General features: G+C 39.3%; 1 protein-coding gene across 2 annotated transcripts; it reads left to right on the top strand.

Moving 5' to 3' along the window:
- The first annotated feature begins 293 nt into the window (after positions 1-293).
- VPS39 (VPS39 subunit of HOPS complex) lies at positions 294-26,041 on the top strand. Of its 2 annotated transcripts, XM_042791046.1 has the most exons (26): positions 294-525; positions 2,123-2,188; positions 3,033-3,059; positions 3,495-3,559; positions 4,360-4,402; positions 5,448-5,542; positions 6,769-6,867; positions 7,465-7,557; positions 9,157-9,340; positions 9,856-9,976; positions 10,341-10,461; positions 11,256-11,385; positions 12,471-12,613; positions 13,467-13,610; positions 14,125-14,266; positions 14,548-14,634; positions 17,631-17,704; positions 18,327-18,425; positions 18,681-18,798; positions 19,250-19,378; positions 19,855-19,957; positions 20,910-20,955; positions 21,588-21,737; positions 21,900-22,034; positions 22,638-22,729; positions 23,852-26,041. In XM_042791046.1, exons 1-26 carry the CDS (start codon positions 453-455, stop codon positions 23,925-23,927), a joined length of 2,655 nt encoding a protein of 884 aa, XP_042646980.1. In that variant the 5' UTR covers positions 294-452; the 3' UTR covers positions 23,928-26,041. The 2 variants fall into 2 exon arrangements, with proteins under 2 accessions (XP_042646980.1, XP_042646981.1); XM_042791047.1 differs by lacking the exon at positions 3,033-3,059.
- The last annotated feature ends 1,671 nt before the right edge of the window (positions 26,042-27,712 follow it).

Here is a 27,712-nt window from a genome sequence, read left to right as displayed (position 1 = left end):
CCATCCCCTTTCCGGGCCGTATGAAGACGCACCAGTTACGTCCCGTCCCCTCAGAGCCGGGACGCGCCCCCCCGCCCCATCCCCGCGGCCGTTGCTTCTGGCCGTGCCGACCCGCGCTTCCCGTTAGGACCCGAGCAGCCGGGGCGGGGAGCGTGCGTGTTTTTTCGGGCTGCCGGTGTGGGGCGGTCCTGGTCCCGGTCCCGGGGGCGGTGGCTGTGGCGGTGCCGCCCGCCGCCGGGCGCTGAGGGGGCAGAGCGCGGGGCGGAGCCTTGGCGCGGGGGCTGCCGGGAAGGGCGGGCGGGGTGCTGTGGGGGCCGGCGGCAGCAGCGGCGCTTCCGTTGTGGGGCCGTTCCCCCCTACCCCCCTCCCCGCCCCCGGCCCTGCTCCAGCCGCCGCCTCCTCCCTCCTCCCGCCGGGCGCTGCCGCAGCCGGGCCCCGAAGGAGCCGCCGCCATGCACGACGCCTTCGAGCATGTGCCGATCCTGGAGAAGCTGCCGCTGCAGATCGACTGCTTGGCGGCCTGGGGTGAGCTGGGGGGTGGGGTGGGGTGACTACCGCCCCGCAGCCCGATCCGCTCCCCATCCCGGGCGGCCGGGACGCCCCCTCAGCCGTTCTGGGGGCCCGCCGCGCCCTCCCCGGGGCGGCCGGTGGCCCTGCCGCCCGGCAGGCCTGGGCGGGCGAGGGGCGCGGGAGCGTTTCCCCATGTTTTGGCTGGGCGCGTTGGCTTCGGTGGCTGCAGCAGCCGGGCTGTGGCGGGGGAGGCTGCCACGATTCCCCAGGGCAGTAACCCTGGGCCGGCGAGCTTCTTGCCTACCCTGTGTTTTGACTAAAAGTTATCTTGCAAAAGCGGTGGTGCGTTCAAGTTTTAGGTTGAGAATCTGTTTGCGTGTCTTAGTGGTATATAAATATAGGTTATATTTCTCGGCATACTTGACAGTCGAGATTTTTGGTCAGGTGATTGCACTGGTTTTCTTAGTGGTAAGGCCTGATAAAGGCTTTTCAAACCGCTTGAGCGGTTTCCATTAGATGTACTACCACAACACAAAATTGGTAATTAAAAAAACGCCAGAAACTGTGGAATTGTCACCCCATTAATCTGTGTTAAGAGCAAAATTACAGCCTGAATACTAGTGCAGCATATAAACACAACTTGTTTATGCTTAAGTTAGGTAGTAGAGAAGATGTGAGGATGGTTTATTCCTGTGTTGAGGCTTTTATCTCTCTGAAAGCATTTATTTTTCTGAAGTAAAACAAGCCTAAACCCAAAGGCCTGTGACAGTATGGTTGTGTAAAAAGAGGTGTAATTCTGTCTCTACAACTTTTCTACCAAATAGTTGAAGAAAGATCTTGCAGGAAGAAAGATTTTATTAAAGTACAAGTATTTTTGGTAATGAGGGAATACTAGATGTAGAAAGAAATACTTGTGTGTGGTTCTTTCCTATATGATCTTCAGCAAGGAAGAAGAATTTCAGTCATATTTCATGACCCATAAAAGACTCTATGCCTTTTGTATGATATAAATGCTGTAACTAGGAAGAGTCTGAAACTTTGCCACAGAGTTTGTATATAAAATGTTCTCTTTTATAAGTCCTGAATGATTGTTGGTCATCTAAGCAATTCAAATGCCACTAAGCAAAGCTGCCACTGTCCTTCCAGGCATAGCTGACTATTTCAAAGAGTTCTTATAAAAATTTGACTAGTTTAAAGAAAAAGCTAAACAAACCCACAGAGAATTCCTTGGTTTTCTTCCTGACACTTCTTCCCATTATGCAGCAGTGTTCCTCTCTGGGAGGTAGTAATGTCTGAAGAATAGTTTATTTCCTCGTTTGATTGCACAAAAGAATCAATGGTTTGCTTCTTTGCCTTGTATAAACAAGTGGGATGTGTTTTTTAGGCTATACTCTGTTTTACTGCTTGGTCTTTGGCCATCCTCTCTGGAGAATGAAAGCTAATTCCGAATGCTTCCACCAAAGAGTTGGTAGGAGACATGCATGTGGTCGCCACAGAAAGTCGTCTTTGGCATTTGAAACTAGTTTCCAACTGTTCTGATAAACGTAACTTGTCTGGGAAGGGCAGTGTTTGTTGAAACTAATGAGACACTCTTTCTTCCCCATCTTTGTAGAGGAATGGCTCCTTGTTGGTACCAAACAAGGGCATCTTCTGCTTTACAGGATTAAGAAAGACACAGGTAAGTTGATTTTAAGAACGGCACAAAAAGTTTTATTTCCTGCACTTTAAGAGCTTGTAGTGATGTTAACACAAACATGTTTAATTGCTGATTTTTTCCTACATAGAGTTTAATGACTGTTTGTGTGGGATCTTTGGTGAAAGTGTACAAACCATCTATCAGATGTGCAAGAAAGTTAGCAAGTAGTATCAACTTTTTTTCTGTTTTAAAGTATATTTTATATCAGGCTTCCATATGCTTGAATTTATTGTAAGTTACCGTTACTGTAACTTTTTGAATACAGTGCACACACATGTGCAAGGGCAATGTGGTGTGCTAGGTGCCAGAGGTTTGATATTTGTCTTCTGTTAATGAAGGACTGGATTAGTGAAAGAGTACCTTTATTCAGTGGGTCCATAAGCATCAAAGGGATGGAGAAGAAGGATTCCTCTTAAGTAGTTCTGTCATGTATTCGCTCTTCTCCCTGCCTCTTTGACAATCATAAGTGTTCGTAGTCTATTCTAGAGATGCCACAAATAGAACTACTCTATTTTCAGTGTAGTTAAAATCGATTTCCACTAAACAGATTCGTATTTTGCATTATCTGCTATTCTGTAGAAATTGATGTTATTGAACACGGTAATGTCATGTAGTTTGGGACAGAAAAGAAAAAACCATCAGTTTTCAAGTTCATCAGCTCATGGAAAGACATTCATTTGTAGCTATTTGGATTCTAGTGAATGAATTTAGCTTGCTTTTTCTGAAACTTGTAGGCTGTCTATTCCAATCAGAATATGCTAGTCTTGAGTTGCTAGTGTCTTATCTCACATGGTAAATTTCTCCCCCTTTTTTGCATCAATGCCAGGAGAGGTTATGTCATCAGAAAGTGTCTGTAAGTCTCTATCCATAAAACTCCTTTTAAACCATTGTGGTGTAGTGTTTATTCCTTGTCTACTTTGCAGTGGTGTGCTTCCTAGCAATTTAAATTGCTGATATTTGATTGGTGTGGATAATCTTTATGGGTACCTTTGTGTCTCTGGGTTTAAAAATACAGTTCTTGTAATCTAAAATTCCAGCAAGGCAAAAATGTAACTATTGAGGCTCTTGAATAAGTACAAGATGTGTAATTTACATTTTCATCTGACCTTGTGATGCATTTAGCTATTAAGTAAAAGGTAGCACAGATATGTTAGAAGAGTCATTCTTCTGGTGTTAAGTGGCCAAGTTTGCTTTCATAATTCTTTGTAATCTATTTAGTGTAAGATATATTCAGGCATAAATTTAAGTGCAACTTTAGTTTACATACTCTCTCGTATCTTTCTGGTAGGTTGCAATAGGTTTGAAGTGACACTGGAGAAATCCAACAAGAACTTCTCAAAAAAGATCCAGCAGGTAGGAAATACCATCTTCTTGATGTGGGGACAGTTTTCCAGTGTTTTCAGCCAAGAAATGAAATACCAAATGTACCTCTGGAATATCTGCTAAGCTTACCAAATAATTACCCCAGAACTATAGACTCTTCTAGAGGCAGCATAGTCTGGTGTTTTTGGCTTCACATAACAGGAATAAGCTTGGTTTGGTTGCTGAGACAGAAAGCAAAGAATTGGAACATTGAGGTGTATTTTTGGCTTTTATGGAAGTGCTGTTGTTTGCAGTAAATCTTCAGCTGCTCTGCCTGAGAGTATTTGTAAAAAAGATCGTAATACACCAACAGACTGTAATATATAAGTTGACTCTTGGATAAAGTGCTATGTGAATGTGAATGTAATTCCCCTTATTTGAAATTTAGAATTAAAGTACTGCCAGTCTTACAACTGTTTTGTTTTTTTTTTTGAGAACTTTTGCTCACTGATTATACTGATACTCAGGAAAGCACTTACCTCAAAGATTATGCAGCCTCTTTCAGCAACACTCTGCAGATCCTTTAGAAGTATTTCTGTACTACTAATACACCACTTATTACAGCATTTTTTTACCAGCATAGCTTTTAAGCTCTATGTGCTAACTTTTAAAAACTGAGCGTAAGTGAAAGGGGTTGCAGTAGCTGGAGGAAGGTTGTGCATAGATAACTGCCTTGCTGTTTTCATTATTCTGAGAGTATCTAAGACGCGTTTTCTAGACTATCTTATAATCAAGCCTTGTTCAGAGGTTTAGTGTATGAATGGAGTCACTAATAGAGTTCTTTCTTTCAGATTCATGTTGTTTCTCAGTTTAAAATTCTGGTCAGTCTGTTAGGTAAGTGAAGAGAATGTTTTAATATTTAATGAGCTCTTTTTGATGCAGTTACTTGGTTGAATGTGGCACCATTTCCACACACCTGCATAGTAGTCTAGTTGTTGAACAGTCATTGTGTAGTGTTTAGGCTTTTTCATTTTGTAGAGGAAGCATTATGCAGTATAGATTGAGAAGCAGCTTTGCTTGTTGTAAGCCAGCTTGGAGAACACAGTATTAATGCTAAGTTTTGTGATTAAAAGTTAAAAGTTATATATGTGTGCTAAAGAGTGTGTGTGTGTGTATATATATATTTGGTTTGTCCGTATTGGCAGGTGTATATACACTTCTATACATACATGCATGCATGTGTGTGCATGATAGGATAGGGGTGAAAACTTCAGTCAGAACTCTTTTGATGTATGCAACTTACTGTTGACGTGTTACACCAAATTCAGTTTATATGCAGATGTCAATCTTTTACCATCTCGAGGAAGATCTAAGTTTGCTTGTCCCTGGCTATTAACCTTATGATCTTCCGATGTCTTTTTTTTGCTGATGTTTCTACTCCCTTCTTTATGATCTCTTAAGTCCCAGCTCTGCCGACTCCAGCATGCACAGATTTCTGCTGCCTGCGTCCTCGTGCGTACGAAAACTTGACCATAATATCCTCCATTTGCAACCGTTCACTTTCCACTAATTTCAGGAGCCGGTTCAAAAATGGTCTTTGCTCATACAATCTTCCATTATGAACTTGCTTAGCTCCAGCCTGCTTGCTGCCCCTTCCACCATCACTTCCTTTGCTTGGTTAGCAGCTGTTCTCGGTTCCTTCGTGTAATTTTACCAACGCTGGTGTTAGTCTTCTTTTCTGCATTTATTGTGTTGTATTTGTACGTGCCTTAGCACTTTCTCTCAGCTTTTGGGAAAAAATTCCTTCTCCTTTCTCGCAGTTCTTAGTTTCACAAGTTCTTTTTTTATGTAAACGTAAAATATCATAACTTACTTGAATTAGCAATGATCTTGACATGTATTAAATATTGAATAATAATTGGAATTTTGTTTAAAACAGAAAATAACATTTATGTCCATGACCTGTTGACATTTCAACAAATCACCACAGTTTCCAAGGCAAAAGGTGCATCTCTCTTCACTTGTGATCTTCAGGTAAGAGGAGGAACACAATGGCACAGATGTCCTTACTCTTTATAATAAAGATAACTTTTTTATGTTGCTGTATAGATCAGTTTTTCTAATTTTGTCTTACATAGAAATTGCTTGGGTACTAGTGCTTTTTAAAATTAGTACCTACTGGATGTTGAAGCTTTGCTTAAGGCAACAGTTTTTAACGTAGTGACCTTATTTTTCTTCTTGTGCTGCATAAGATATCTTCCTGTGCCTGTTGTGGTTGTAGCTTTTAACCTTCTGATACAAAACTTCAAGGCATTTTTATCCGGTAGTAACTTGACTGCCTTTCTGAAAGGTCCTCTTCACCATAAAAGCCACTCTCTTCCCTTAAATTACCAGTGCAACAGCTCACAGTGGTTCTTTTTGCCAAACATCTCCATCACAGTTTTTGTTACGTTTTGTTTCTGTTAAACTGTATTGGCTCAAGGAGTCCCAGAGCAGTTGTGGTAGATTAAGCCCATAAAATGGTTCCATAAGGTATAGCAATTCTCTGTTCATATGCTGTGGTTTATTAAGTGACTTGTTTCTATCAAAGTGAGTTTCTCAGCCTACCCAGGTTGTTCAGAAATCTTACTCATAACCAGAAGAGATGCCTTAGTGCTCTTCATCACTTTTTATCTCTTTGCCCCATGGCAGTTTAGTGTTAAATATTTTCTAATAAGTACTTAGGGTTTTCTAGGTGTTAAAACTAGTGATGTCTTTCCAAGCACCTTTAAATCTGGTCATTCCAAAGTGCCTTGTTGTTTGTGTGTGCAAGCACTTAGCTTTGCTAGTATTTCTTGTCAGGAAACTTTTCCAATAGGCGAGAATATTAGAGTTATTAATGTTTTTATCTGTCAGTATAACACGTTCTTTGCATTGTTCTCTTTCTTCCCCTGTCCTATACTGCATAGAGTTCAAGCTTTTTATCCTAGTCTTCAGGTCAGGCTGATAGCTCTCTATTTATCTTCTGTTTGTGTGTGTGTGTGTATGTCTTCGGTACTCCTTCACTTTTTTTGGTATTTCCTTGGTGTCATAATCCTTGCCAAAGTTAATTTTTAAGTATCTCGCCACCACCTTTCTCTGCTTCCTTGTTTAGGGAATGCCCTTGTGGCATGGATGAGCAAAGCTGCTCTTCAGCTTACTTCAAGATTCTTTTGACCTTGTATTATCTTATTTGCGTCTTAGTTTGAATGCCTACAAGTTAGACCTGTCTATTTTCACAGCAGTCAGATACAGGGGAAGAAGTGCTGAGAATGTGTGTGGCAGTTCGGAAGAAGCTACAACTTTATTTTTGGAAGGACAGAGAGTTCCATGAACTACAGGTGAGTTGTGTTGTTTCTGTAGTCTAGCATGTCTCAACAGGGAATGTAGTTGCTCTTTACTGCTTGCTGCACAGTCCCTGTTACTTAGAGGCACTGCTGACTTTCAGGGCATTGACTCTGGTTGGTTCTGCAGTGATTTAGCAATGAAGCAGCAAATAAAAGTGAAAATACATGGTTGCAATCATAATTGATGGCATTGATACAGTTTCATAAATTAAATCTATCACAGCACTATGGAAGTGGGTTTACTTTTACTCAAAGTTTTCCAGGTATGGCATTAAGTCAGAAGGGGGTTACTGACAGCAGAGAACTGCACTTGTGAATACCAGAGTGATGAAAATAACCAATGGAAATGGGTAGAGAATTTTTCAGCCGTGCTTCTCCTCTAGGAATTTACCAGCTAACTTGGAGTGCACTTCTTTACTGTGCACAAATCTAGCCTGTTAGTTGAATACTGCCATTCCTTGACCAGCAGAAGTCAGGCACGTATGGTGGGGAATACCATGTCAACACCAGTACTGCCTGTTAAACTCAGTGTTCCCAGATTTGACTTCTTGCTTTTCTCTTATAACAACCATTTTAACCTGTTTCCCTCAGGGAGACTTCAGTGTACCTGATGTGCCCAAGTCTATGGCCTGGTGTGAGAACTCAATCTGTGTAGGCTTCAAGAGGGACTATTACCTGATACGGGTAAGACTGGAGTTTGGAATACAGTGTTTTAAGAAGATTTGGATAGCAAGAGACACTATGGAGGCTGCTCCTGTGCTCAGGGATTTAGATAACGGACACTTACGAAAAAGAACATCTAGTACTCCTGCTGTATGTGGTTTTGGAAAGGGCAGTCTAAGTCTGTCCTTTTAAACTGATGTTTTGTCAGGGAGTGATCTTCTGTTTTTTGCTGTTGAAATCAGTGTTTGAACCTCTTGCAGAAAAAAGGCATTGGAAAAGATACATTTTGGTTTGGCAGCAGCCTTTGTAAGATCAGTTTGCATTTTATTTAATGTATTAAGAAAGGAGATAGCTCTAGAAGGGAAAAAAGACCAAGAATATCGACACTGTCTGCCAGATAAGGAGCTTAACTGTTTTTTCTTTTTTTTGATTCTCTTGCTGAATTGTAGTCGTTCCAGTTTGAAAGTCTCTAAATTTACTGTCATTAACTTAGTATTAGTTTCCACTTACGCTTCATTTGACAGCTATATTTTGAGTATCTTCTCTGCCTTTACAATTGACTTCTGCTGATACTATAGGAAAATGAGATGAAGATGAGGTGCACCACACATACGTATGTGTATTAACATGGGTGGCAGGACTGATCTGTAGTTGACAGGAAAGCTGCACAGTAATTCTTACAGTCATTTCAAACTGCCAGTGCTCACAAGGGACGCCTTTCTGCAGCCCTCTCCTAGATGTTGATGCCTGCCATTCTAGTGATATGTGTAGCTGTGCAGCTGACCAAGCAACCAGAGTGGAGACTTGCTGTCCAAGTGTCTACTTTGGGTTAGCTCTGATGTTTGGCTGACCCATCCTTGAGTGGCTTCATTTCACTAAATAGACAAAAAAAATACACGTTTTTATGGTTTTGTTTTCTGCTGGCTAGCTGTTGATTTACAAGAATGCTTGAGCTATAATGCAAGGGAAGCAGCAGGAATACGTAGCTGGAGTTGAAGGAGAAGTATTCTCTGTTTTGGTGGCAGTGACTTGTTAGATTAGCTCAAGAAACAGCTCTTTGGATTATTTTTTTTCTAATTGTTTTTTTGTGTGGGTTCAGTTCCCAGGACAGCATGTGGCCACAAGACTGAGTGGCTAGGGCAGGGGGAAAAGGCTCGGCAGGTTGCTAGGCTTTTAGTTTGTTTTTTATGTGACAGCGCTCACTCATGCCAGAATAAAACCATGTTAAAGTTTAGGCCTAAATGAAATCCTCTGGTTACACTAAGAAGTGTTTGGACACTCCAACTGATGTTGCTACTGTGCTATGCTTTTTATAAACCTGTATGAAATATGTGCTCAGATAGTGTTACAGTAACTGGAATACATTATCTCGGACACAGTAACTGGAATACATTATCTCGGACACAGAAGTAGTAATTCTTTATTTCCAAATGATGTATAAGTGAGATAAGTGATGATATACCGAAAACTTTATTGCTACTCTTTAAAATTGCACTTGTCCTGTTAGTGATTAGTCTGGGCTGTAAATCCCCCAAGGTGGGGTTTGGCTTTGGTTTTATGCAGCTTTGAAATAACCTTTATTTTCAAAACCAGTTTTTAAAATTTTCTTTATTATTGTAGGTGGATGGAAAAGGATCCATCAAAGAACTGTTTCCCACAGGGAAGCAGCTGGAACCGTTAGTAGCTCCTGTAGCAGATGGAAAAGTTGCGGTTGGCCAAGATGATCTAACAGTTGTGCTCAATGAAGAAGGGTTCTGTACTCAGAAATGTGCCTTGAATTGGACAGATATTCCTATAGCCATGGGTGAGAATTAGCAGCAATTTTTTAAAAATTTTCTTCTTTATCTGTTTGTATATGACAAATTTGTTACGTTCCTGGTATTTATAAACTAGCTGGGTTTGGAGTGACAGTTTCTGAAGTATTTCAGGTTGTACTCTGTGGAAGGTTTTATGTGTTTATTTTGCTTTCTTCCCCTTCTTTGCTTGTAGTCTGTATGCCTATCTCCTCCTCAGAAAACAGGCATATTGCATATCTTTTATAAAGGGACAAGATCTGAAATGGAAGGTAGTGTGTTAAATCACCTGAGTGCCACGGAAATTCCTTATGTTGAAAGAGGAACCAAAAGCCTGGTGGTAGTCTGTTAGCAAATTGTTGTCTGTGTTGGGCATTGTATTTTGGTTTTAATAAGCAAAAAAGAGACACATTTCAAGGAGGGGAAAAAAAAATAATTGCAGAGAAGCCTTACTTTAACTCACGGCTTGCTTCAAGGAATACTTGAGAACAATCAACTTACATTTTTGCACTTATTTCACTAACAGAACACCAGCCTCCCTACATCATTGCTGTTCTGCCAAGGTATGTGGAGGTCCGCACTTTTCAACCCCGGCTGCTGGTACAGAGTATCGAGCTGCACAGACCACGTTTCATCACCTCTGGAGGGTATTGAGTATAACTAATGATTAATTTTGTCGGGCTGCCTGGGTGTATGGTAGCACTTGGAAAAACTGGGAGAACAAGAGATTTTCTAACTCCCTTGGTGTAAGGAGTAGCATTGAAGCAGTCTGTTTTTTGTGAACAGATGGGTGGAGACCATACCTTGAGGAGTAAATAATAGAGTTGAGTGTCTGGGGATTTCTGATCACTGGAGATACATTCTCCTCCCTTCTGCTTTCAATATGGCTCAAGCTGCCCCTGTATCTGATTGATTCATTTGTGTATGAACCAGGATTGTTCTTTTCAGATACAGTATTGCTTCCTTCTCAGTGCTGGAACTTAGGAACTGATCTTTTTGTCTTGTTTACAGCACAAATATTATATACGTGGCAAGTAATCACTTTGTTTGGCGGCTCATTCCGGTGTCAATAGCCACACAGATCCAGCAGCTTCTGCAGGACAAGCAGTTTGAGTTGGCTTTGCAGTTGGCAGTAAGTACTCAAAAACCTGTGGGTTTGCAGCAGATGCACTTGTGCAAAAGTGCATGGAAAGATGTTTGCCTTCTGCTTGACAGGAGCTAGTTTGGAGAGTTTAACCTCCCTGCTGTCCACTTTGTACAACCTGGTAAACTCTAGCCTTTTCTGACTTAAGTTTTAGGTTTGTGCTGCTGTTTCTCTGTATTGATCTGTTGTGGTTTAGATTTTGAGATACCATCTTGTATGTGAAAAGTTACCTCTCTTAGCGGTTCAGTCGGTTACCTTTCTTTAGACTGCTTGTAAACAGTTTTGCTTCAAGTTGTGCATGTTTTGTCAAATGTCCAGGTATTTTTGTAATGGTCCTGCATATTATTGCTGAAACATAGTAATTTATTAGAGAAGATGAAGCAGTACATTTAATTACATTTCTCTTACTGTGTTTGTTATTTTCTGGTTTCCAGATACTTCCTGGGAGCTACATGAAAATGAATTAATAGCATTTTGTATCGCTAACTTGAAAAAAAAATTTTGAAAAGGCAAATGAGTGAAGAGATAGTTGCTGTGATAGAATGGGTATATAGATAACTAGAGGATAACCAGAGGTAGCTTTCAAACCTTCCAGGTTATCCCAGTGACATAATAAGCATAGCATCTGAGAATCACCATCAGAGATGTTGGCTTTGGATGATGATCTTATTTCTTCTTACTCTGTCCAAAGGATAATAATCTTGTTATTTCTGTGGAGTGATTCCTGCTCATTTACGAGGCCCAAGTTCTGAATGTTCATTAATTTGTGTGTGTGTATGTAGGAAATGAAAGATGATTCAGATAGTGAGAAGCGACAACAAATTCACCACATAAAGAACCTCTTTGCCTTCAACCTCTTCTGCCAGAAGCGCTTTGATGAATCCATGCAAGTTTTTGCCAAACTTGGTACAGGTAAATGCTTGGGTTGGCGTTGAGATACCTAGGTTAGAAGGAATGAAATGAAGCTCACAGACCACTGTGTGGGGTTTTTTATTTATTTTCTGTTTTGTTTTAGTTTTAAAACAGTGTCTTGTGCAGACCAGTCCCCTGTGAATGGCAAATAGTCTAGGCAGCTATATAGAGCTTTTTTGTGAAACTAGTTATAAAACTTAATTAGTTTCAGTTAGTGAGTTAAATAATGAATTTGCCCTTTGTGCAAAATGCATTAGTGTTCTAGACTACTTTACATTGTGAGTAACATGTACACAGACCCTTGAAGTTGCGGGTTTCAGTAGCTGCCAAAAGCCTACTTGTAGCTGGGAATGAAAAGTAAGGAACCTCTGCAGATTTGCTAAATCCTTGGACTCAGACCAAAGTGAGGACCCTTAACCCTGTTTCTAGTTTAATGGACCAAGCTGCTGAAGCCAGAAAACTTTTTTTGTGGTTTTGGAAGTCAAAATAATCTCTGATGCTATTCCTCTGGTTCATACGAGAATTATTGGAAGAACACCTGGAGACTGGACTGTACCACAGAGTAGTGCTTCAGACAGAGATCCTTTTATTGGTGACTGCACATTCCTTGTGCACTTAAACCTAGAACTTTTACTTATTTTGATGGCATTTAACATCATACTTTTGAAAACTACAATGAAAGAAAACTGAGAACTCAGTTCTTGTTTTAAAAGCACAGTAAATCATCTCTTAAAACATTGCCTGATTCTAGAAATACTGTCTCACTGTCAGAGTTGTTAATGCTGTGATTCTGCAAGAAGAGCAGGAAGAGGACTGTAGTAATGGCTTGTCCTCCAGGTGTGCCTAGCACACAGGTTAGAACTTGTTGTGCTTGGACTTTCTAACAGTCTTTCTCTTGCTTCTTTTGCCTTGTTTTAGCTATTTTTTCTGTAATAAGCAAATTTTGTTATCTGGAACCTTGTGGACATGCAAGTTGACCACAAATAGCTCTGTTGGAAAGCTAAGCTTGTTCAAAGGTTACATACATTTAAGTTTGCAAAAATAATGTTATGAATGGTTACTAATACTAGTTATTTTTTGCTTAGATCCCACACATGTGATGGGTCTGTATCCTGACCTCCTGCCCACAGATTACAGGAAACAGCTACAGTATCCCAACCCACTGCCAGGGCTCTCTGGGGCAGAGCTGGAGAAGGCACATTTAGCTCTGATAGACTACCTAACTCAAGTGAGTGCTGCTATATCTGTTTTAAGAGCAAGGTTATTAAGTTTTAGCATACTTTGGTTAGCTTAGATATGCAGGAAGCAGTATGCCTACTCCAGCTCTGTCATGCTAGCCTTAACGGTCTGTCTTCACGATTGTAAACTGTGGCAGCAGCTCCTGAGAAAACAGGGGAACTGGAAGACATGAGGTTCCCCACAAGTATGTGGGACACATCACATGTGACTTTTGTGAGGACTGGATAAAATTTTCTTTTGGACCAGATCTGAATATGAATCCAGTATTTTATTTCTAGAAGTCTTCTGAAGAGGACTTGAGCTCCTGATCTTTTGTTTTTGTTTGTTTTCTATTGTGGTGGACAGCTTATCCAGGAGACAGGTCAAAAGCATGCATTGAAAGGTGGAACAAGAGGTAGTGGGTACTCTAACTTCCTGTTCTCTTTATTTTGTTGTAACTGGAATCTGAATTGTTCTGTTGCCATTCTTACTAGACTAAAAGGAAGCTTGTGTCTGAAGGAGGATAGTTTTTGTGCCTAGTAGTTCAAAATCTAAATTGTTTTTCAAATGTTTTAAATGTCTCTTGACTTCTCTACAATATTTCTGTTCAGGTTAGGGGAGTTTTCTTCTGACTATTTTCTCAGGACTGGACATCTTGCAGAACTATAAATTTGCAAAACAAATGTGTACACCTGAATGTGGTTGTAAAGGTGATGTGTTGAATAGTTAGTAACAAAGTTCTTTACAAAACAATTGATTAAGTTATTAAATTGCTTTTATTTAGTTGGTGGGTTATGTTTGCTGAGGTGGCACGGAGAAATTCATGTCCTTTTCCTGTTAAAATCTCATTTGATGTCCTGCAGAAAAGAAGTCAGCTGGTGAAGAAGCTAAATGATTCTGACCATCAGTCCAGTACCTCACCCCTCATGGAAGGAACACCCACAATCAAATCCAAAAAGAAGCTGCTGCAAATCATTGATACCACCCTGTTAAAGTGTTACCTCCATGTGAGTTTCTGCCTGACCTAGAAGCCTTTCCTTTACCATGCAAGCTCTGTTGGAATTTCAGGCTGAAACTTTTGAGGAGGAGGATAAGGAGCTACTTCAGAAATTCTCATGCAACTGTCTGTCTTTTGCTCTAAAAACCGTCTGTGAACCTTTGGTGTTAGCTAGCGTGCTCACGGGTCAGGCGGTAGTTCCGTGGAATAGAGATGTGTTTCTTTCTGGTCTCTGCCTCTGTCAAAAGAACGTGGCCATGCCTGTGTATTTTGAAGTTCAAATGAATGCATATCGTCTTGCCTTGTACTGTTAGATGCAGGAAAGTACAATCTTTGCTGTCAACAATGCTTTTCAAAGCTGACCTCTATCCTTGAAGGGGATTAGCTCTGATATATTGTTTTCTTTTTGGCCAAACAATTTATGGAAATTAAGATAGGCCTTGCTCTAAGATGTTAAACTGTCATTCCTTATTTTACGAGGTGCACAGCAGAAGAATGTTTAAATGCTCCCTTTTTGCTTGCAGACAAATGTAGCACTGGTGGCACCTCTGCTACGTCTGGAGAACAATCACTGCCATATTGAGGAGAGTGAGCATGTACTAAAGAAGGCACACAAATACAGTGAGCTCATAATACTGTATGAGAAGAAAGGTCTGCATGAGAAAGGTAGGTTTGAAGTTGGGGTGTGGAGAGGAGAAGGGATAGGAGCAGGTATTCCTAGTATTGAGTTTTAACCTGTCCTCAAAGAGCAAGCAAAGTTCTGAAGAGGCTTTGGTTTTGGGTCTGTCTTGTGATTAAATCTGTCTCTGTTTCTGTTACCCATTTGGTCTATGTGTTTAAAACAAAACTTTGTTTTGTTTTTGGGAGCAGATGTAATTTTTTTTGTCATTCGAGTTGGAATGACACTTGCAGCTACAAAGGAATGAACCTTTTTATTGTCCTGAAAGCATTACAGGTACTGGTGGATCAGTCAAAGAAAGCCAACTCACCTTTGAAGGGTCATGAGAGGACGGTGCAGTATCTGCAACATTTGGGTGAGTGTGATGGAGAGGGTTGTTTTTGTGAAGGTGTTACTCTTGTTGGGCTTAGTGGTTATTCTACTGTTCAGCAACTTTCTAGAGATCATCCAGCTAAAGGGTATCCTTGCCATCTTGTCTGGTTCCTTGCACAATGCAAACTTCAAGGATTAGTTCAGACAAGCGTCTTGTTGAAACTTGAGTATCTTATTTGAAAACATTCCTTATTTCTGATAAAAATTTCCATTGTTAGAAAGTGTGCCATAGTATTTTGAGTTTTCTTCCACTGATGATTTACCATCGTTGACAAAAGGGAAGTCTTAACTTCTGGGTTAGGCTTTCCAGCTGAAAGTCTCAATTCCGGTTGCTGGGGCTTGTAGTATCTTTCCTGAGATGAGGAATCCTATATGAAGTTTGTTTTCTGTGTTTAGGTAGATCTAGATAATAACCTGACTGTTGCTGGTCACAGCATTATGGTAGGAACTTGCTTGGTTAACTGTTCATTGAGAACTCCCAAGTCCTTTTTTGGTTTTGCTACTTTTGAGAATAGTTCTCTCCCATCCAGTAATATTACTTATTTCTAAATGCACAACACTTTAGAAGTGTCACAGTACTTGTTTGGGAGTGAGTAGGTTGAGGGAAATACCTTTGTTCATTTCCTAGCCTTATATTGTTGGCAAAGTGGTATTTTTTCCTATAATTACTTCTTAGAACTGCTGGCTTCTGTTAGCGACATGTTTATTCCATGGTGATACATTACCTACAATGACACTGAGACCTTTCTCATTTGTGCCATGTGTGTCTCTTACACTTATTCATTGGTGTCATTTGGTAATGTCAGTCTTCTCAGAGAAGTGTAGGTATGTTGTATTCAGCATACAGCTTTACAAACCAAACTTCTAATCTTAAGAAAATGCCATAATTATTTTTTAAATAAATTCATCTTGATTGGCCTGTGTCACCTGTTCACTTGTTTTACCTGAGATTGATGATGTTGAAGACCTATAATTATCCAAGTTATCTGGAATGCTTTTCTAAAATCTTGGCAGCTCGCTAAATTTCTTCTAGGCTTCTGGAGCTTCTCTGTTTCAGGTCCTCCTGAAAATCAGTTTTTCTGTATGCTTCCTGCTCAGCTCTTTAAAACTGATAAAGTATATTTGAGTCTGTTTACTTCAGAGTAATGAAACACAGTGGAAACAACCTAGACGGTTAACTGTTGATGATAAATGGAATGTTCTACACTAGTGTCACTTGCAGATTTTTCCCCCTGGCCAAATAAATAGCAGAAATGTAACAGTGTATGTGGCAGTGGTTTTTTAACCGCACTGCCCATTCTGCCTTGATTAATTGATAAGTGTTATGTCTGGGAATCCCTTAAGTAAGATGATAAAAGCATTTCAGAGTACGGGGTTTCTACAGATTTTTTTTCCTCTGACCCCCCCTTTGGTGAGGCTTCTGTCATTATGAGCTTCTAATCTGAGTAATAATTGATTTTTTTTTTTAATTATTTTAAAAATTTTAATTATGCGAGATGTGTTTTTAGTTGCTTTCACTTAGATTCTGAGTGAAGTAGAACCCCTTCTCTAGTCATCTCTTGGCTATAGGTTTTTGGGCATTTAATGAAAGGTTCTTAAATAGTTCTCAGGCAATTAGAGAAAATTTCCTCCAGGCTTGTAGCTGTGGTCTTTTAAGTCAGCAAATATGTATTACTGATTTGTATTTGATACTTGCCATATGTCAGCAGAGTAAGCACTTATTGTTTATTACATCCAAGCAAATATTGTTAATTCTGTGATTGGCCACGTCCATCAAAAATGTACTTCATCTGTGCAGAAGTAGGCACAAGTGAAATATGTATTTGATCAGGTGGCAGATGGTTTTCTGTATTACAGCATTCTTTATCTGCTAGAATAGTGTTATGCAGAACTTCTTCCTATTGTAGCTCATATTTAAATTAGGGATTTGTTGCCGAGAAAGTTTAAAAATTCAGTGTTTGCTTTGATTCTAGCAGCACAAAACATCCTTGCCTGTGACCTTCAGTGTAAATCCCCATGTAGCTGTGTGTTACATGCTGAGGGAACCATTTGTTTTGTTTTGTGGTGTGATGTGATGTTGGCTTTTTAGTCTCTGATCTATAAGCTTTGATAGTTACTTGATGAGTCCTTCTTCTCCTCCCACCTCGAGTGTTTTGAGTAGGTTGTAACTTCATGTTTGATTTGGTCTTGATTTCGGTAAAGGCAGCTCGAGTGGTACTTGGGAAAGGAGGTATTCTAGTTAATCTCCCACTTGTTTATAAGGAGTTAGATTTGTCTCATTCTACGTGAGAACTTACTCCCATGACTTGTATAGATTTCTGTTTCTTGTATAGTTGTGTTGTTGCATTGTTCGGGCAGTGAATGCCTCAGTGGTTCTGATCAGGAGGGTGAGGGCAAAGTCGTATTTTCCTAACAGGTTTTATAAACTTTGTGAACCAAATTGTCCACATGAAAGTATTCTTTCAAAGAGGCAAGTCCTAAGTTTTCTTAAAAGCTGAGAAGTTATTACCTGTCATGTACTTTCTATGCCAGTTACTTCAGTACTATGATGCTTTACTACCTGTTTTGAAGTATTTGACCACTTCCTATTGAAGTCCTTAGTCTGTCAGGGTGGAAATGGACTAAAGGAACGCAAGTGAAAAGTACAGTGCTTTTTCTACCCTAATAAAAACAAATTGTAAGGGAAGACTTTGGAATGTGATAAAGACAACTGAGCTTGGTATTGGTCTGAATTGTTTACATTAAGTGGCACTTAATATTTGAGCTAATTCTTGTTTCTGTTGGAAATCATGTTTGCAAAGTAATGAAATTGTGGTTTTAGCCTGGAATGTGTGAATTGCTTGACTTGAGCAGGGAAAAAGCCAAACTGGATTCTTCCTGTAGATTAAGTTTTGCTGTCTCTGAAAGTATCTGCTTGTATTGCGAGTAGGTAGATCTTTAGGATTTTAACACTGACCACTGCTGCTTTTTGTATTCCAGGTACAGAGAATTTGCACTTGGTATTTTCCTACTCTGTCTGGGTGCTAAGAGATTTTCCTGAAGATGGTCTGAAGGTAAGTGTGGTTGAAACAGGCACCTCGCAATTGAGATTCTTAGTACAGTGTATGGAATTGGGAGAACTTAATGTAAGAAACCATGTCTTAATGCTAAATCCAAATAAATATATCATTTATATTTTCTGTGTTCAGTACTGTGGTAAGATCAGCAGTAGATAGAGTAGGACAGCCTTTCACTTTTCCTTACGCTTTTCCATTGCTGAAATACCTTATCGTGGAATAAGTAGCTAGGAACCTTTGATACAACATTTAATGATGTTGATGTCACACTTTTTACACAAGAGCCTGATTGAGTATTTAAATGAAAAATGTCAATCTGTCTTTCTTATTTTCCCTTTCCTCTTTGCTATAGAAATGACTTCCTGTCTTTGGGAGGTATTGGGCACTGTAAAAGAAGGGTGTTAACTAGGGCAGAAGTGGGGATGTTAATTCTTTCAGATGCGAGATAGCTTATGAGTACCTGATTAAGCTGCTCAGATATTTTTTATGCTTCTTGTGCTTACTCTTTGGGCATGTGTGATGATACGCTGGGCTCTAGTGCCTCAGAGAAAATACACTGTGGCATTTAAATTAAAAAAAAAAAAAATCACCATTCTGTGAATAAAATTTTGTTTAACAGATATTTACAGAAGACCTCCCTGAAGTGGAAGCTTTGCCACGAGACAAAGTGCTCAGTTTCTTGATAGAAAATTTTGAAAGCTTGACTATTCCTTATTTGGTAAGACCTCAGTCTCTACTAGTGCATTGCATTCGGTATGTTACACGTAAGGATTTAGTTCTCCAGGTGTGGGAGCCTGATGCTGTCTCAGGGAGTGCTAGCTTTGCCATAATTTGTGCAAATAAAAAAATAATTTAAATAGATGAAATCCTCAAGTCAAGCTTGATAAAGGCAAGCATGGAACTGTTGCTTGCTTCTAACAAATTAGTTCCCAGAGGAAGTGTCCGTAACTGAACCTTGAACATGTATTTACAGGAACACATCATTCACGTCTGGGAAGAGACCGGTGCAGACTTTCACAACTGTCTGATCCGGCTGTACTGTGAGAAAGTGCAGGGCTTAATGAAAGAATATCTCAATTCTTTCCCAGCAGGTATGTTTAGCCTTTTATGATGGGAGGACCAGGGGCATGGGGCAGCATAGGGGAGCCTTCACAGTATATTGCTGTAAGCCTTCCCTGTTCACATCCAGAAGAGGATATTCCAAGTGATGAAGGAACTGGAACACCAGAAGTTGTGGGTTTGTAGGGAAGATTAGTTTATTGTCTTCCTAGAGATACTAGGGGACCAAGTGACACATTGTTCATGATTAATTGGAATGACAGCTACTGCTTCTTGAATTCTGCACGTTAAGGGTCTTGAATAACTGAGTCTGTTGTTTAACCAGCCACTTGATGTGTTTTAAGGAGCTGAAGTAATTTGGCAGGTGCACCAGAATCCCAGCCCATGTAAAAGTTTCATCAGCATTTGGTTCCTCTTCTTCGGTGTACTAGTGTAGTGAAATAGTTGTAATACCGTAACTTGTGTTGTTTTTCTTCCATATAGATAAAACTCCAGTGCCTGCTGGGGAGGAAGGAGGAGACTTGGGGGATTACCGGAAAAAGCTTCTACTTTTTCTGGAGAAGTCTAGCTGGTACGAACCTAGTCGACTAATTAGTGACTTCCCCTTTGATGGTGAGTTCAGCTTCGATAGGTTAATTAAACACTAGCTTACTGCCTTGTACAGCAAAACCTCCTCACTTACTGTAGTATCATGGTAGCTAGAAACAGAGGAGATGGCTGTAGCTGTAGGCCACTGGTGTGTATACTAACTCTGTTTTTGCTTACACAGTTGGTTTTACCATTCTCTGCAGGATTCCTGTAGCTGTTAGCCTAAGACTTTGTAGCGTCTCCCATCACTTAAATATTTAGCCTAACTTTCTGATGAACCTGAGTTGCTCAACATACCTGATGTTTGCTGTTTCTTAAGGTTACTTAAGAATTCAAAAAATGTTACTGAGGCGAGTGTGAAGTAGATTTACAGTCTCAGTGTAACTTTAGCCTGGGCTCAGACTACAGCTTATAGTTCCTTCCCTTAGTCTGGTCACTAATGGAGCTTATGTTGTCATTTCTGTGTGTAGCTATTGGCTAATCCTTCATGCTGTCTCTAGGTCTCCTAGAAGAACGTGCTCTCCTCTTGGGTCGTATGGGGAAGCATGAGCAAGCTCTGTTTATTTATGTTCATATTTTGAAGGATACCAACATGGCTGAAAAGTAAGGGTTTCTTTATAATTTTTTTTCTTCGGGACTTTGTTTGCTCACTGTTCTATGGATTGAATGTGTAGTGAAATGTTGCTGTGTGTGGAGTGTGAATGCTGGAAACTTTCAGTATCTTCTGGGTTTCTATGTTTTCTTGACTGGTAGGCTCTTCCAGGTATCTGTTCATTACAGATGATGATGTCATCCCCTTGAGGTTTACCTTTTCATGCTCTTCTGTCATTGTATTTTAGAGCAATATGACTGTTGTCACTAAGTTCCTTATTTCCACCTGTTCTTAGCTTGTGAACTTCTGTATTTCTTCCTTTTTCTTTGGAGAGACATTCACTAGCCCAGATGCAAAGTTAAGCTCCTTCAGTTAGCAGAATCCTCTGTAGTAAACATACGTCATTTTGCTAGGTGTACTGTGTCAGGGAACCACCTGGGTAAATCTGAAGTACTTAGGTGAAAATAGAATTAGCCGGTACTGGCAGGTATATCTGAACATTGGGGCCTGTTCCACATAATGTCTTTTAGAGCTAGTTTCAACAAAGGCCAGTTAGAGGACATTCAACCCTGGTTTGCAGTGTACACTAATGAACAGCTTCTCTTTGTGATTCAAATACAGTAATTAGATATATCTACACATACATTTTTATGCTCTGTGTTCATTGGAGACATTTATTTCCCTTTTTTTACACAGCTGAATTAAATTTAGTTTCTGCATTAAAGCTTTTTAAGTTGATTGGAAGTGGGGGACTTGCACAAAACCTCCCTTTTCTCAGCATTGTAATGCAGAGTAAATGGTGTAATTTTGTTGTGGAACTTGATTAATTGATCAAAATTGGATGTACAGCCACCTAACTTGGTTGGCTTCAGTAATCGAAGTATTTAAATGTTAATTTCTGTGGACTGATTCTCTGGGTTCCAAAACTGGCCCTGCATTTCACTTCATTCTTCTCTGTTCTAGCTACTGCTGTAAACATTATGACAGAAACAAGGATGGCAACAAAGATGTAAGTAGCTTCATCTTTGCAGTCTTCCTTTTCAATAAGGATGTATTAGACTATTCATAACATGTTAGGGACTTTAAAGTTTTTGCTCTGTGTAGACTTTTTCAGGGCTTGTGTTGGTGAACAGGAATCTGTGTATAAGCTCTTGGAATTTAGGAATTACTAGATGATTGCAGTTTTTCTATTTCCATTTTTTTAAATTTGTTTTTTGTTGAGAATGTTACTGAACCAGAATCTCACTGGAGTGGAGCATATATTCTGTAGCTAAAGTTTTGATGGAATTCAGAAGACAAAATACTCTGTGCTTATTCCACATGGATTTACAGAAAAGTTAATGGTAAAAAGCAATGGCGTGTTGGTTTCTAAATGTTATGAGTTATGTAAGATAAATGAGGGAGGTGTGATTCAAACTATTTTTCTATAAAAACTTTCATGTAGAATGCAGTCTTAAAATGCCTTGAACATCACTGACACTTTTCAGTTTTAGTTGTTTTAAGATAAGAGCTGTTTAAATGAACACTTTAGAATTTTGAATGGCATGGGCACAACTTAGTAGTACGGTTGCTGGGATCTACCAGCACTGTCAATTGTGGCTCTGTGTAGTTGGTTTCACACTTGCCTTTCGTGTGCAACAGGTCTATCTGTCGCTGCTCCGGATGTATCTCTCCCCACCTAGTGTTCATTGCCTGGGACCAATCAAGATGGAAGTGCTGGAGCCCCAAGCCAATCTGCAGGCTGCTCTGCAGGTTTTGGAACTACATCACAGCAAACTGGATACCACCAAGGTAATAAAGACTTGTATGTACTCTGTTTGTACTGTTGGCAGTAGGTACTGGAGTAGGCAAGTGAACAGATGGTAACAGTGTCAAGCTAAATGTGTCAATTTCTATTCTGTTTTGTTCTCTATTCCTTTATAATTTTTCCTAACTAAGTATATTTTGCTCCAGGCAATAAACCTACTCCCAGCAAATACACAGATTAGTGAGATTCGAATCTTCTTAGAGAAAGTCCTTGAAGAAAATGCTCAGAAGAAAAGATTTAATCAAGTACTCAAGAACCTTCTCCATGCAGAGTTTCTGAGGGTAACTACCCACCAACTGTCATTTATTGGAATGGTGTTTTAAAACAGATGCTCAGTATTTAACTGATCCTTATACGGAATGTGTGTCCTCTAGATGGTGCTGCAGTGCACCTGGAATTACTAGGTATGCATCAGGTAGATTGAATGGCCCTCTTTCAGGAGATGGCAAGTACATTCATTTTAGTTTGGATGAGGTGTGTGTCTTTGTGAGTTTCCGGACTCACTGTGCTCTCGTGTGCATTACAGGATGATCTCAGAGAGCATGGATTGGATTTCTTTCAAATAAACTAAATCAGATGATGCAGTTCAATAGTTCACCTGAACACCCCTTGGCAGTTAGAATGCCTTAGTCCGTAGACCAGGCTAATTGAAAGTAAAATTCTGCAATTCATATACTGTGGGTGTTGCGTGTTCAGTACCACCTGCTCTGTTCTACGGACCTGCTTCTTTGATGCTGTACAACTTGCTAATGTAGATATAGCCACTGAAAATGAAATGTGGTGAGAGTTCTCAGTTTCACCAGACTAAAAGGGAGCTGTGGTGTGGCACTGCTTTTTGAGCAAGTTTGTTTTGTTTTTTTTTTTTTTTTTTAATTCTTCTTTAGGTCCAGGAGGAGCGGATCTTGCATCAGCAAGTGAAGTGCATTATTACAGAGGAGAAGGTGTGCACTGTATGTAAAAAGAAGATAGGTAACAGGTGAGAGAGCATATATCTTAAAGCTTGGGAAACTAAATCACATATGATTCTGGTACACTTAAACTGTGAATGTTGCAAAACTCAGAATGGGTATATACACAGAGAGAACAGCATAACATCACTCTGCTGAGTGGCTGGGAAAACATCAGAGCTTTAGTAAAGTTTACTGCAAGAGTTTTAATCCTGCTTTCAACAAAGGAGAATAAAATGCCCTCAGAAATTCATAACGTTTCTTACTTCACAGCTTTAGAAGGCAGAAAATCGGTTCTCATAGTGAATTTGGTAAATTTTCTAAGAACACTGCCTGCTACCCACTTCTTAACTAGAATTAAGAAGGATGATATAAAGAATATTGAACAAAGATACGTGTGTAATAGTTTTCTATAGCTGGCTTTGCGGTTCCCTGTCTGATTTACATGTTATAGCCTGATGGTCTTAGGACATCTAAAAGTAGAACTAATTTACTTGCTACCCAAATGCCAATAACTTCTGCTATTCCTAATGAGTAATTATGGATTAGTATAGAATGCAAATTTTATTTGCACTTTTTAATTTTCCTCTTTGAACTTCAGTGAAAAGCCACATGACTAGCTTACTCATTGTTTCTCTTGTTGATGTGAATCCTTCTGAGATACCAGTAGCATTCACAATGATAGGGAAAGGTTCTTTTTCCAAAACATTTTAATGAATATAGGTCTAAATATACTTATTGCTGTGCATATTCGGTTTTTTGCTGTTAGTGTGTAGCACGTACCATCAGAACTTAAATTTGCATATGCAGTATTGTTTTGGTTGTCTAGGATTTTTCTAATGCTGTTAAATTCAACAACGTTTTGAAGGGCAAGCACATCAGCATGTCATCCAGTCTTGTTACCAGAGACCTCCAAGTAAAGTGTGCCTATAGAAATGAAAATAGATACTATTTTTTTAAAATGAAACTCTTAGAAAATCCATACAGTTATTTTGTCTGGTTTTCTCAAGGAAATATTCAGGCTATAATTTAAACAAGAAAGTGTAATTTTCATGTAAGCATCTTTTTCTGATTCTGCACAACATGGATGTTCTTGTTTGAATAGGGGAAACTGTATTGACAGGTGATTTTTGTGTTCTGTCTCTTTACAGTGCATTTGCCCGATACCCTAATGCAATAGTTGTGCATTATTTCTGCTCCAAAGAAGTCAACACATTGGACACCTGACCTTGTCACGGTCAATAATCACAACATTCATAAGAAATTCAGAACTGACGACTTCAGAAGTTGATACCTCTGAGATTTTTGAGGCTTGTTGCTAGGTTCTCTCACAATGGGTAGAAGTCATTTGTATCTGTGGACTGGCTGTACCTATGGCAATATTGATTTACTAGGAAATGACTTTAACCGTGTTGTTACAGTGCTGGCAACTACACTGAATCTCTCAGTACTCAGATGAAGAATAGAAACTGATTTTTGTAGTGAATTTTGTATTGCACTCCAACCTTGCGAATGAGTTGTTAGACAACTGTTGGGCGTTCACCACAAGTCAAGTTTTACTCTAAAACTTACCTCCTTAGGGTGACAATGTTGTGATTTGGTCTTGTATGTAAATAATTCTTCGAAAAAAAGAAAATACCTTTAAAATCTTTGCAGCTGTATCAGTGTTGCATGGAGATCACCAGGTGTTTGGTATAGAGAAGGCTTCTGTGCCTGTTTCTAGATCTAGAAAATAAAATTTTACTTTCATCTCAGTAATGGGAATGTTTAAGTGCTGGCCAAAGTAATCTTTTTATTGATGCTCAGTGTTATCACCTGACCTTCTGATAAGAAGTAGTTCTATAGGAGATAGTCTGACGAAGAGTAGATACCACTAGTAAGCATTTTTTTTTCTTTTTACTTTAGTTTGAGAGCTGTAAATGGAATTAATTTGTGTGTTATTTGCACTGAATATGTTCACTCTTAGCACGAGTGGAAGCTCAGAGACTATTCTAAGTTCACGTCTGCACTCATACCAGAAAGCAATGAACACCCTGTAAAGCAACTTCTGAAGGGAGTGAACTACAGTTACTGCTTGAGCTTCTAGACTACACTTGAGATTTGTGTATATAAGTTCTTTGGTCTCTGGTTCGTGTTGCAGCATTGAAGTAAAATCCAGACTATTTCAACATCTCTTTATTTTAAATGCTCTAGAACTGTGTTCTGCTCAGGCTGGTACTGTTCTGAAGTTACTCTTGGGCCAGAAGTCTTAACTACAAGAACGAGATTGTACCATACTCCTTGTAGGCTGTAATATTTTTGTCTAACTTATTTTTCCATAGACTTTAACCTATAGCAGATTGGTATGAGGGTATTAAGATGTTTGATCTGTGCAGAAAGGATCTGTGCAGTGGTAATGAAAAGGCAGCAGTAGCAAATAACCCAATAGAGTGGCTCCCAACATCCTGCTCTAGCAACACCTATAAATATTTAATTATTAAATAGTATGGAACATGGCATGTAACTACCAGATATCACCTCTTAACAAACAAGTAGATGAATAAACTCTGTCTGCCTAAGGTGTACTTGGATCGCAGTTAACAGGTTTACTGAAGCCCTTGTTACGTGTTTATTAGGAACAGATCTGCTGGAGGCTGGCAAGAGTCCTAATTCACTTTCATTTGCCAGTGTTAATAGTTTCCTTGGTAACTATTTGTGTTTTCCCTTTCCACATATGTTTGTATTTATTGCTCATATGCCATGCATTCTTACAGATTTCTTGGGTCCCGTGTTTTGCTACTTCTGTACTTGGATGTCTCGGGCAGTATTGCTACTGATGTCTTTCTGCAGAGGCTGGGTAGAGGGAATCTGTGGTGTTAATGTTTTTAACCTTGTATTTCTTCTATTTAAAGAAGAGAGCCTAAAAATACTTACTGGATTTGCACATTCTGTATAGATCTTTATACTAGTTCAGGTACAGAGGGAAGATGATTTGGGAGAGTTGTGTTTACAGGTCACTGAGAATGAAATAAGGGTATTTAAAAAAGCCCTGTATTCTTTGTATACAGATATAACAATATTGCTTTGATTTTTACTTATCTTATGTTTATTACTGTTAGTCTGATTTTTATTTACTTTCATCATCTGTTGCCAGGAGAGCTGTATTCACATATAAGGATCTTCACTGTGCTTTTACTTACACAGTTAAGGTTGTGTCTCTGTTCACCTCCACTGCATACCTTTTACAGAGATGTGGTTCGTGCTGTAATTTGTTTTGTTGGTTCTTATAATGTGGTTTGGGTTTACTAACCATATAGCAGGTTTATCTAAAGCAATAGATTGTAATAAATATTGGGAACCAGTGTGTGTTTCGGTCATTGTGCAGTTAAGCTTCTCTGGGCTGCTGTAGGTTTTTTTTTGGTTTTGGTTTTGTTTTGTTTTTTTTAATCTTCTTTTTTATGTATTAGTAGTCACTTTCTCCTGGAAGTCAGACCCAATGCAGAGGCTCCCAGTATCACTCCTGCTTTAATATGTGTAATTCAAATGAGGCCATGTGATATGAGAGCTGTCATCACTTCTCAACTTTGGTTTTTAAATCTACAAGTTCATAGTATACTTATGAATGTTCTCAAAATCCCACTAAAATCACTTTTGTATTCTCTCTTTGAATAATGTTTTTGAAAGTCTTATACCATTAAATATGTACTTATTAGAGAACACTAAAATTACTGACAATGTTTTTTGAGTGGTTGCATGCTATTTTGGGATGGGGAAGAATGCTCTGTGTGGCCAACTCAGGAAATGTTTAGATTCACAGGTTTGCAGTTTCTTGAGTTATAGATCATAGACCAGTCTAGAGTTGGAAGTAGAATATAGATCTTCAGTTTTCCCATTCTATAGAAATGGGAGAAACCAGCAGTGAAGGATAGTCTTTTGTCTCCTTGTTGGACAACTGAGTATATTGGTATTTCTGGAGAAGACCAACTGACCAAAAAAACCCTCAGACTGAAACTTTGATAGCATCTTTTTAAATCTTCATCTTTTCTGATTATGCACTGCATCCCAGCTCTCCTCTTAGTGCTGCTAATTGGAGCAAGATGGGTCCCTTGTGATATCTATGCACGTTTTAAGAACTGTATAATATAGTTAGTATCATTGTTTGTGCTTGCTGACGGAAAAATAACTGATTGACATGTAGATTCACATCTACCTTTATAACTATGGGAGTGCTAATCCAAGCAGAAGTAAAGTTACCAGGTGTGAGGACATCTTGGTTGCCTTATGTTTTGATGCCATTTTGCTTGCTTATTTTCTGCATTTGCTAGGAAATGACAAAGCAAGTAGCTTCTCTTCTGGATATTAAGTTGGCTGTCATCAGCATCTGTAGATATCTAAAATGGCACACAGACACTGTTTGTTGACTATGAAACAATTCTTAAGCATATGTTCTGAAGAACTTTCAGTTTTTCTTGAGAGAGAAATTCAAGAGAAAATCTATAAACACGTGATCCCTGTGCAGGGATTTCACTGGAAGAGAGAACTTCAGGAGGAGGCAGGTAGGCCTGATTTTAAATGCAATTGGGCACTCACAAGATAAAATGCAGGCTTTACATACTGCCTGTAATAAACTATTTAAAACAGATGTGATTTCGCTGTGTTACTGTGTGAGGCCACCTCAATATTCCTGTAATTTATAGTTGAGCTATATTAAATATAAATAAATTATGCTTATGGTTCTGCAATTTTTTGAAGATAAATAAAACCTAATATGACAGTCCTTCACCTTCAATTTAGTGGCATGCAGAAATGCAAAGAAATTGCTTTTTCAGCCCAGTGTTTACCATACTATTTAGTATCATATGAGAGCTTTACATCAGTTACTGGCTGTTTTGCAATGGCATCATGTTTGCTTTTTGCATGTGTGTTGACGCTAAGTCTGTGTAGTCATTAACTAGTACTGACTTGTTTGTGTTCTAAATGTTAGTGCCTATGCTTTTATTTTCTTAAATTCTGATCTAGTGACTGACACTAAT

Source organism: Tyto alba, unplaced genomic scaffold (assembly GCF_018691265.1).
Source record: "Tyto alba isolate M040663 unplaced genomic scaffold, T.alba_DEE_v4.0 Super-Scaffold_18, whole genome shotgun sequence".
In the NCBI taxonomy this organism is placed as follows: domain Eukaryota; kingdom Metazoa; phylum Chordata; class Aves; order Strigiformes; family Tytonidae; genus Tyto; species Tyto alba.
The sequence above is the reverse complement of the archived record's forward strand: the minus strand, read 5'-3'. Positions and strand labels throughout refer to the sequence as shown.